Consider the following 12335-nt stretch of genomic DNA (forward strand, 5'->3'; position numbering starts at 1 on the left):
AAAGTACAAAATCAATAAAATGTTTTTAATTTTGGTAGTGAAACTTACGTGTTGAAATGTAAAGTTCATGTTTGCTGATGAACTTATATAGCTATACAGTGTGTAATTTATGATGATATTATGGATTCACCGATGTATGTTTAAAACACAAATAGTACTATTCTGATACACTGGTTCCTTTTATACATTTTTCCTTAAATTTAATTTAGTGTATATTTTATGTCAGTAGTTTTTTTTTTTTTATCATTGATTTTAATCTTAATTTTTACATAAAATTTACATTCATTATCTCTTTTATCGACTGGTCAACAAACATTTCAAATAACAATGAAAAAAAAAATACGTCAGCCAGCGGTTCCCCGCAAACAAAACAAATGAACACAACAAATAACCTCCGACAACTTAATCAACACATTTTCTGGTAGGCAGACACGTAAAGTTTGGCACAAAGGTAGGTCTTATAGTGTAACTAATAGTATAACTAAAGGAAAAAATCTGAAAATTGCAATTTTCTCAAAACGAATGCAGTTTTAGGGAGCGTAGTTCTAAATGCATACTGTGACGCGCATGAACATTGCTTGATTCGGTTAGCATGGGTTTCGGTTGGCATGGGTGATTAATAAATCACCGATTCCCGACAATATGACAATAAGCAATTGTTTGTAATTGACAGAAACTACTTATCAAACATATCCATAAACATCAAACATTATCATGAACTAGCCAGTATCTCACTGGGTTAAATAAATAATTAAATTTTTTTTTCATATTGTTTTTATACAAAGTGATCTCAATTTTTCATTTTTTTTTTCGACACCCCTCCCAACTTAAGTTTTTTGATAGCAAATTTTGTAACTGGGATGGTAACGTACATATATTATTACTTTTTTAAATAGAGCATAATGTATTATAAAATTTGACTGGTCGATAACCATTTTCGGATGACTATTTTTGAAGTTATAACAGTTTAAAAGTTAAAATGGGAGGGGAAGTGGAGTGTAGTAGTATTTTTATCTGCGTGCATTTTCCAACCTCACATATACCCTAAAGAAATATGGGACAAACTTGTAACCATTTTAAGTGGTAATCAGTATATTTAAATTGCATAGCGGTAATAAGCAAGTTTTAACAATGTTTTCAAGCTTATTTTTGGGAATTAAAAAGGAAAAATACCTTACGTCGAAGGATGTCAGAGTTTCGTTTAAGGATAGTTGAAGGATGTTACGTTCAATTAGAATCAAGAACTTAACCTGTAATTAAAGATATTGAAAACTATATATTTATCTAGAATGATTTACTGAAATTTTTGTTCGAAATAAAATCTATATCAGAAGCCAATATATCAGAAAGTTACTGTTTGAGAAGCTATTGGTTAGGTTAGGTTCATAAAATAATTTTTTTAGAAAAATAGTATATGAATTTCTAGTCGAATCTAAGCCAATTAATATTTACTTTCTTCGAGCAATACGAAGCTCTTACGCAAAAGGAACTCATATTCATTCTGAATTATAACAAATTACCTGCGAATGTTAAATTTTTTTCGAAATAAGGTAATTCCAGAAATTAATTAAATTTTTTCAGAAAAAAAAACCGACATACGATGATTTACAAAAAATGATATACTTATAAAATGTGTTTTAATAAAACAAACGATTTCATGTAGTTGCAACCCTGGTGACCAAGAAAGAAGAAAATGAAACGATGATATGAAATATGAAATCACAGCAGATAACACCAAAGAAAGAAAATAATTATTCAAATTTCTTTGCTTGTCGATGTTTAATAAGAATCGTAATTATCTATTGAATATTAAATATAAATATAAATATCTGTTATACACACTATTATCGTGATTCCTATTTATTTATTACACTTGAATCGTCAATAATTACTTGATTGAAAACTATTAAAATAATAGGAATCATAATAATGTGTCTATAATACATATTTAAATATTAATGAAAATAAAATACTTAACCAACAGTTATTTTTAGATTTAGCTATATTATTAACCTATTAAACTATAATATAAATAGATGGTATTGGTTTTTATTAAAATTCGATTGGTTGTTAAAATATATACTCAAAAATTTCCCACTAGGAAGGTAAAATTTAATTTCCACTAGGAAATTTCCAAGAATACATTGTATATCGCTAGTAGGAAACCCCAAGGTTAATTAAAACAATTGTTTTATTTTATTAAAATGTAGAACAATATACAATTATACAATAGTTTTTAAAATTAGCAACTTGGTAGTTCACATTATTTTTTAATAAACATACTTTTTATTTATTCCGCGTATTTGTATTATATTTTAAAAAGTAAATTAACAGGCTAAAGAGCCAAACTTAATATTTAATTAAAAAACACCAAAGTGTAGTATAATAAGGTATCTTGAGTAAAATTAAACAAACCCGTTTTTTAAGAAAATATTATAACAGAAAGTAACTATTGCTTCTCAAATATTAAGTTCTTTAAAACTATTTAAATTTGTAAATGGTTTTATGCTATGGTTAGTATCCAATAATTGTTCCGAAACAGGAGATTTGTGTGCTTCTTGTTCAGAATAAAATTGATTTGATTTTAAGGATAATTTTGCTAATACATTTAAAGTTATGTCGCTCTACATAGGTGTATTCATTTTAGAAGTATAAAAATAAAAGTTAATGTTTGACACAAGCCAGTAATAATCCCTTTGAAAATATAGCAAAATTATAATAATAATAACAACATCTTATATTGTTTTTATGAAATTAGTATATTAATACTATAATCCTTAATTTTTTGTTCAGAATAAATTTGATTTGATTTTAAGAAGAATTTGGTTAATATATTTAATTAGCTAATAAAAACAGACGTGTGCAATTTTTATTGTGATTTGTAATACATTTTTTTAGTATAGTTATTTTTTTAATATATCGCAGCCACGCTTGAAAAGTGACATAACTGGAAAAATGCCATTTTTTAATAAAGTCATTTAAAAAAAGAGAACATAATGTAAAATAATGTTATACCATAAGTGACGCGCGTCATCTATCGGTAAAAAATAATAATAAACTTATGACGTTTTTACACAATAATGATATGATATTTATTTAAAATATGCTATAATCTCAAAAATAATGTTTTTTGAGTTATGTTACTTTTTAAGCGGGGATGCGATATGGGTATGTATAGGTTTTAGTATGAAACAATGAAAGTCCTTTAATATAGTGTAGTATGTGTCATTGAAATTCCTCATTTAAAAGTTAAATGTACAAATTCATTATGAGAAAAAAACATAATGAAGAATATTATATTTATAACAAAAAATATTAAATATGTACATTCAATTACTGACTGAATCGAAGAAAAACAATAGAAATAAAAATGTATTGAACAAATATATATAGAAAATTAAATTCTAAGAAAAACGTATAAAAGGAACAAGAATACCAGGAATTTACTATTTATGTTTAAGACTTACACATTGTATAACTATATAATTTCATAAGCAACCAAAAACATGAATTTTCCATTTCAACAAGTAAGTTTTACTACCAAAATTAAAAACATTTTAATGATGTTGTACTTTATTTAGTTATTCTTTACAAGACACTCAAGTTGGCTTTAAATATCTTCTGTTAAAACCGTATTTTTTTACAGAGTTGCATTGCCTCAAATATTATATTGTTTACATTATTCAAGGATTAAAGTTTAAGCTTAAGACGGGTAGAAAGATTATTATTACCTTTAAGCAATACTCAACGAAACGTGAAAATTTTAAAATTATATATTTCCGTAAAATTATATAACTATATAATTTCATCAGCAACCAAAAACATGAATTTTCCATTTCAACAAGTAAGTTTTACTACAAAAAATAAATCCATTTATATTACGTTTTTTTTTTTTTTTTTTTAATAAGTTTTAGTACTTTATGTAGTTTACCTTTACAAGACGCTAAAGTAGGCATCTGATATTAATTAAAAATTATATTTTTCGACAGTGCTTTATAGCTTCAAATATGATATCTTCAACATTATAAATGTATTAAAATTTAGTCTTAAAACGGGTTAAAAGATTATTATTACCTATAAGCTATACTCAAGAAAACTCCACCTATTTTCAAAATTTTTAAATCATAACATGCCTTATGTCACGTTTTTAAATACTTAATATTAAAAAAAAATTGTTGTATTATATTTAAATTGATTTTAGCCATATTGCATTCTAAGTTATTTAAAACACGAAGAAAACGGCCAATTTTTAGAGTTGATTTTGATTTTTCAAATTCTGATATTTGGATATCGGTAGGTTTTATTTTAGGCACATTTAACGCTTCAATCTAAAATCATACTATAAGTAGTTAGCGCAAGCATGGTATTAACTTTTAAAATTTAAACCGAGAACCCTTAAATTTGTTGGGATATTCTGTAGTCGATTAATATTTTAAATACACAAATGTTAAAAAAAATTTTTATAACATACTGTTCAAAAGTTATTGCTATTTAAAGTTTATGTTCGTGATGTATTTTATGAAGCATTTTTAGAAATATTCAAATCAGACAATCAGATTATAATTTAAAATGTATTAGGTTTTAAACACAATTTTGTAGTTTTTTAAAGTTAAAAATTCGTTCTTAAGAAGTTCCAGCAATGTAAGTGTAACTTTTACGAACCAATTCCCACGGTTTTTTAAATCTCTTATTTACGTATTATTATTAATCTAATATAATGTGTATTATTACGAAACGTTTTTTAAATGCTAATTAACTTAAAAATTATGGTATAAATATTATGTAAAAATGTCCTACTGGGTAATTTTGAATAACACATTTTCAAACAATAGCTTCCAAGATTAGCTAAATTAATTGATTCAAGTTATCAAAATTTAACGAAGATATTACATTAAATTTAGGATAAAATATTTACATTTATATTAAAAATAATATGTCGTTAAAATGTCTGAATCGAGGAGAAACAGTGGAAATAAAAAATTTAATTGACAAAATATACATACTAAATTTAATTTAATTTTTAGTAAATTTTGTAAATTAAATTCAAATGAGTTAAGGGAAAAAAAAAATATATGTAAATGTTGTATAAGAATGATAAGATTAAAATATTAATAATAAAATCATAAAAAAAGCGGAAAACAATTTTGCCAAATAAAAATCTATAGTGAACAAATTAATACTAAATTGAATGTGAATAATATCTAATGAACATAAATATAATATATTTTGATCATCAAGTGTGTATATATAACATTATTTGAAGAGTTATGTATTAAAGAATGCTAAATTTTTTTTTTTTTGTGGGTGGAAAAGTAATGTCTTTCAAGATTAGTCCCCCCCCCCCACAATTTCTATGGATGCACATGCTCGGGAAAAATATTAAATTCCAAAAAAACCTTTTATAAAGAACCAAAATTTCAAAAATTTACTATAAGTGTTTAAAACTTACAAACTTTATAATTATATAATTTCATCAGCAACCAAAAATATGGATTTCGTACTTCAACAAGTAAGTTTTACTGACAAAACTAAATACATTTAATATTACAGTATTTTATGTAGTAATCTTTACAAGACACTAAAGCTGGCATTAAATATCTTCTGTTAATAATTTAAAACCATATTTTTACTGTGTTTTATTGCTTCAAAGATTATATTTTCAATATTATTTAATTATTTAAGTTTAAAATTAAAACGGATAGAAATATTATTATTACCTATAAATAATACTCAACGAAACTCCTCTTATTATTTAAAATTTTGGTCTGGAAGAAGGGTGGTATGTTGAATTATTTTTATCTGAGTAAAAAAAAACAGTAAATTTAAATACTATAACCTTTTGTATACCTATACAAAATAAAATATATTCAATTAGATGTTTAATGATGCCTCATCATAAGAATAAAAAAAAAAACTTATTATAATATAGTTGAATATTATTTTAAGTAGGTACACCCTATCATTCAATATTCAAAGCTAATAAAAATATACTGAGAAGCAAAACACTACCTAATTAGTAATACATGTTTTATGATCTACAAAGAGTTTTGTTTTTTGTGTATTATTATGTTATTAAAAGAACAAAGTGTATTCCAATTTTGTTTTAAAACAGTAAACAATCAAAGTAAATTCTACCCTAAATAAAACATATCTAAATATTTTTAATTACTCAATACGATCTTGATTCTATTTTAACGTAACATCCACATATAAACTCTAGAGCTATGCTTAACTACTATAAATAATGAACACAAAAAGTATTAAGATACATATTTATTTGCTATTTATTATAATAAATACCATTATAATATTATATGAAAGGGAGTTAAATAATACCCAGTGTTAATAATAACCCAATAATAACCCAGTGTTTTTTTTTACACCAAAACATTTTCCAGTACCTAATAATTGATTTTTTAATTAATTACTTGAACAAAACGCACCTAAACATTTTAAATTCCAAGCTATTATGTTCTCGGTTCTATTTTAACGTTACATCCATTGATAAATTCCACTGATAGAGTGAAAGATAATCTTAGATCCTTCGGTGTAGGGCATTTTTCTGATGGCGAAAAACGGTAGGATCTTACAAGAGTAGATATCGTAGTCTTCATTTGAAGCATTGCGTATTTCATTCCAACACAGTTCCTTAAGCCACCACTAAAAGGAATGTACGCAAAAGGATGACGACGGCGACACACGTCAGGTAAGAAGTTGTCAGGATTAAATTGTTCTGGATCCTTATAGTACTTGGGATTTAAATGCAAACATTGAATATAAATCAGAATATTTGCGTCTATAAAATAATAATATTCGATTACTATGACTTAATCACCATTTAGCTATGAAATTTAAAAAACTTATTTTCTTATAATATTCTACCTGTCGGGATAACATATTTCCCAATCATCATTTCGTTTTTTACTTTTCTGGCAATTAGGGGTACAGTTTGATAAAGTCGCATGGTTTCCTTAATTACACGTTCTAAGTATTCCATTTTCTGTAAATCATCGTGTGTAGGTGATCGGTTGAAATCGCCAGCAGAAAATATTGAATTTATTTCTTGATATACCTAGGGTCGAAAATAAATAGTTTTCTTAAAATAAATATGGAATTGTAATTTATTTCAGAAAAAGTTACATTTTGTTGAACATCTTGATGATGAGCAAGCATAAATATAATTAATGAATTTGATTTTGCAGTTGATTCGTGTCCCGCTTAAACATAAAACAAATTTAATAACGTTATTTGGAAGAATTTCCTTTACAATGTTGGAAATAATGTTTTCTATTATTTTAAATGTAGAATGCTTAATTTTTTAGATGAAAAGCAGTGATTTTTTGGTTTTGAAGAGAATAAGGCGAATTTTTTTATTACATGTCATTATGAAGAATATTTTGAGATGATGTATTAAATGGCATCATTTAAATACCGATATTTTTAACTAAAAAAATTAGCTATAAAACATTGTTAACATTTTTTCCCGCCATAGAATTTATATATAATCCTTACCACTTATAACGGTTATAAGTTCCTCCGGTATTTCTTTAGGTGATAGTTGTTGTTCGTTTGCTAATAGAATTTCAATTAGAGATTTAGGTTTTTGAGAAACACAATCTGTGTCATAAGTCCCAATAATTGTAGTTTTCGCTTTTTCATTGAGTTCGACTTGTTTTTTCTGAATTAAGTCATTAACAAATTTATGCATTAAATGTTGACTATTTCGTTGTTCATGTTTTTTCGATGACAGTGAAAAAAAAGTCGAAAATAAAAACCATGGATTCGAAATTCTGTATGCAAACATCTGTAATTAAAATGTAAAAATAATAATCTTCTTAGCGGATATTAGTTCCGTGTAATGTTCTTATGTTACTACAAAAATGAAGAAAAAAAAATTTACTTTTGCTAAACGTTCATAACTATTTCGGAAAACATGGTTCTCTTTATTTTGTGAATTGAATTCTTCTCCCAACGCTGTTCTTCCAATACTGTCCATCGATGCTAGGTCGAAAAATCGGCCTATTTCAAGTTCAATTGGTTTTCCTTCACACTTTTCACTCAATATGTGTGCAAGAATTTTGGATTCATTGTAGAAAGAAGTTATCATTGATTTTAAATTTGAATACTTTAACCATTGTGATATTATTTTCCTAAATAACGTACGTTTTATTAATAAATTATTCATCTTTTTTAAATAGGAACAGTTTTTTTTATTAGTTTCTTACAAAATATTTATAATCATAATATTATAGTTACTATATATAACAATAATTTACCTGTTTTTTTTATGGTCATGTACATTATTAGTTGTAAGTACCCCCGTACCTGAGAAAACATCTTCCATTAACAAATAAGGGAAATCCTTTTGAAAACAATTTGAACTATTCATTACTACTTCTATATCATCGGCGTTGGATAAACAAACAATCAGCTTGTTAAATAACCAAAATTTAAATAATGAATGCTCGTACCTTAAACATAATGAGCTTGTTTTAAATTTTGTCCATAAGTACTTATGTTACAAATTTAATTAATTCACAAAATAATAACAGTCAAGGATTCCTTTCTTGTATATGAATCGTTTCTATCTTAACGTTCTGGAGTATTTATGTGGTTCCCATGTAATTTTTGTTAATGTCCCACACAAAATACTCTACAGAAAAAACTAACTATTCCCAAACTGATCATAAAATTTCGTATATATTCATTAATGTGTTTGTTTTTACTATGTTGTTTTTAAAACTCCAATACATAAAGTATAGTTGAAAACTAAGTAGATTTTATGGATAATAGTTGAAATTGTTAATTATGTCGAAATTTGATTTTTGTTTGGCTTAAGGCTACATTATTCCACAAAATAAATGCATGTTAACTACAAGTATTTACATCTTGCATATTTATAAGCTGGTTTTACTACGTCGTCTTTCCAATATTTAACAAATTAGATTACACATGTATCAGTTGTATTTTAACTTAAAAATGTTTTCAGTAATTAGACAACATTATACCACAAAACTTTACATGCTTGTTCGCGATAACTTACATCTTACATAGTCGTTTCATATTCTCTAAGAACTTTTCTGTTCCTTGAGTAAAAATCGTTAGGCTTCCGACAACAAAATGACCTTTTGGACCAGGTATTTGAGCAGCCAAAGTAATTTGTCTTTGGTTTTTTATCCTTTGAATTATTACTATCGATATAACTAACAGGATAGTAAGTATAATGGATTGAAAATAACTCATATTAAAAATCTGAAATTTAAGAAAAATATGAATTGAAAATATTTAACTTACAATGTTATATGGCTCAAATCAATCTAAATATTACATAAATAAAACATATTTTATCATTATGTACTCAAGATAGAGACCAAAGGAATATTATGGTTGCTGATGAAATAATATAGGTATAAAATAAAATAATATTATGTACTTTTTAATGATATTATTATTGTTTCACTATTATAAGTTTGAAACACAAATAGTAAATTTCTCATAATTTGGTTCCTCATAAATGCTTTTTTCTTTAAATTAAATTTGTGTAATTGTCGACAACCAGCTTTAAATAATCATTTTTTAAGTTATTTCATTTTAAAATTTTGAATGAGAGGTGGCGTTTCGTTGAGTATTGCTCACACAGGTTTAGTACAGATAATTATAATACTATACTCCATTTTTCTACCCATCTTAAGAATAAACTTTAATACTAAAATACTATTGATGATATACTATGTGTGGCAAAAAACCACGTAACTGTAAAAAAAATTAAGGTTTTTAATTGAACAGATTTTATTTAACGCTAAAATTAGTTTCTAATAAAGGTTAACTACTTAAAGCACTCAAACATTAAATTGGTAGTGAAACTTACTCGTTGAAATAAAAGAATCATGTTTTTGGAAGCCGACAAAATAATACTATGTACTCTGTAATGATATTTTGATTTCACTAATGGAAGTTTAAAACACAAAAGTAATGAGCCAAATATATTATTCATGTATGGCTATTAATTTGTGTTCACACTAATTTTAACATTAGTTTATTCACTTTCAATTATTACATGGCAATCAACTTTTTTTATGTTTTTTCCTTGTTTTTGTATTATTTATTTCCCATAACTAATTTGAAACACTCTAGGTATAATACTGTTGTAAAAAAACCACATCAATGACTTTTAAGCTTTACACCATATAATTAACTGAATTCTTATTATAATCACATCAAAATTATTTTTAAAAAAAATTAGGATTCTGATGGTAACTAACCATGATAATAATGGGCTATAATATTATTATTATAATTTTTAGGTTACAGACAAAAAATACTCATAATTTTAATTACATAAATATAATTTGTGTTAATTAAATTCAACCCTTAACTTGGCGATGTATCTTTTAAGATAAAAAAAATCAAAATAAATATTCCAGTGTAAATATAAAAGATATATGGACTGTTGTTATTTTTTATGTTCTTTGGAAAGATCATTAAGGTCACTGATATCATTTTACAGATTTTCTCTCTGTATTATATTTGTTATATCATTTTTATTTTGGACTGATTTTCAACACATTTTATATACAGTTTAAACCCTAAATATATTTATTTATTTTTCCATCTAGTCGTTAGCTATGACTTTGTAAAGATATTAAATTTTCTCTTGAATATTATTAAGCAAAATTTAAATTGGAAACAACATGTTATAATAAGTATGTGTTTCGAATCAATAAGTATTAACACAAATCATTAATATATTAGCTTTAGTACATATAGTGAGTAAGCACTACTAAAATCAAAGTATTCAAATATCATGTGTATCATATATGTGTTTCTTATATATTCAGTCATATTTAAATTATGGTCAATTCAATTAAAACAATTAACCTTGGGGTTTCATAGTAGCGATATACATTGTGTTCTTGGAAATTTCCTAGTGGAAATTAAATTTTACCTTCCTAGTGGCAAATTTTCACATATATATTTAACAACCAATCGAATTGTAAGAAAAACCAATACCATCTATTTATATTATAGTTTAATAGGATAATAAATATAGCTAAATCTAAAAATAACTGTTTGTTAAGTATTTTATTTTCGTTCCTAGTGGGAAATTTTCACATATATATTTTAACAACCAATCGAATTTCAATAAAAACCTACTATCACCTATTCATATTATAATTTAATAGGATAATAAAGAAGCTAACAAACTTAATGTAATAACGTACAGTTAATAAAACTCAAAGAAACCGTATATAAAAAACCCAAATATCAGTACGATATAAATCATAATGTTTTACTAATAAATATAGCTGAACTTAAAAATAACAGTTTGTTAAGTAAATTGTTGTCATTAATATTTGAATATATATTATTGACACTCCATTATGATTCAATTGATTTTCATGGTTTTTAAAACTCAAGTTATTATTGACGATTCAAGTGTAATAAATAATTAGGAATCGCGATAATAGTGTGTATAACAGACATTTATATTTATATTTAATGTTCAATAGGTAACTATTATTATTATTAAATATCAACAAGCGAAAAAATTTGAATACATAATTTCTTTTTCTTTGGTGTTACCTGCAGGGATCACATATTTCCTATCTTCGTTTTATTTTCAACTTTCTTGGCAACCAGGGGTACAGCTGCATAAAATCGTATGTTTTATTTAAACACATATTACAAGTATTTAATTTTTGTAAATTTCGGTAAAAATTGAATTAATTTCTTGAATTATCTTACTTTTTAGTATTGTGACTTTTAATCATTTTAATAAACAAACGAAAGTATAATTATTTGTTTAAATTTTATGTATGTTCTAACTTTCTACTGTACAATCACTATCAGTTACAAACATTTTTTAGTTGAATTAATTCATTTAGCAAATATATTGGCTATACATAGTGTTTCACTAAGGATAAGACTCTCAATATCTCTTACAATAACCGCAGTTATTTAGTTTTTAGTTTCGTGGTACACATTAAGGTCTCAGGTGTTTTTTACAGCATCCGGAGCTCTTTAAGTGTAATCTATGTTTCAAATTTCAAAAGCCCATTATAAGAGGAAGCAGATGGGTTTATGAGAGTTAGAAAAACCGTGGGAATTGGTTCGTGAAAGTTACACTGACATTGTTGGAACTTAGCCCGCGCACAGACGTGCGGTCAGTTATAACTAGTAAAATAAAACTAACTTATAAATGCGATTGTTATCAAATCCATTTTAATTTGACATTGACTAAAAACAAAAATAACGTTTAGTTAGATAATGTTATATATGGCATAAATTTTAAACTTAAATAACTTTAAAGTTAATTATCCAAAACTAGTTTTCAA

The 12335-nt window shown here is 25.2% G+C and overlaps 1 protein-coding gene and 1 long non-coding RNA gene across 4 annotated transcripts in view; both read right to left on the reverse strand.

Moving 5' to 3' along the window:
- LOC126841648 (cytochrome P450 4C1-like) overlaps positions 1-12335 on the reverse strand; it is a 63004-nt gene that overhangs the window by 37298 nt on the left and 13371 nt on the right. For 2 of the 3 annotated variants that reach the window (XM_050578231.1, XM_050578232.1), the window contains exons 3-9: positions 9044-9252; positions 8277-8471; positions 7901-8150; positions 7513-7804; positions 7141-7217; positions 6883-7072; positions 6444-6796 (exon numbers count right to left, since the gene is read on the reverse strand). In XM_050578231.1, coding sequence (XP_050434188.1) covers positions 6468-6796; positions 6883-7072; positions 7141-7217; positions 7513-7804; positions 7901-8150; positions 8277-8471; positions 9044-9252 — 1542 coding nt within the window. In that variant the 3' untranslated portion in view covers positions 6444-6467. The remainder of the gene's footprint in view (positions 1-6443; positions 6797-6882; positions 7073-7140; positions 7218-7512; positions 7805-7900; positions 8151-8276; positions 8472-9043; positions 9253-12335) is intronic. The other variant, XM_050578230.1, reaches the window with a different exon arrangement.
- Positions 1-12335, reverse strand: part of LOC126841652 (uncharacterized) — a 42710-nt gene that overhangs the window by 6520 nt on the left and 23855 nt on the right. The gene's annotated exons all lie outside the window — the stretch shown is intronic.

Source organism: Adelges cooleyi, unplaced genomic scaffold, assembly GCF_023614345.1.
Source record: "Adelges cooleyi isolate 19-005CV unplaced genomic scaffold, UGA_ACOO_1.1 ACOO_flye_CR_arks_rails_tigmint_CR_PRNA_40, whole genome shotgun sequence".
Taxonomy (NCBI): domain Eukaryota; kingdom Metazoa; phylum Arthropoda; class Insecta; order Hemiptera; family Adelgidae; genus Adelges; species Adelges cooleyi.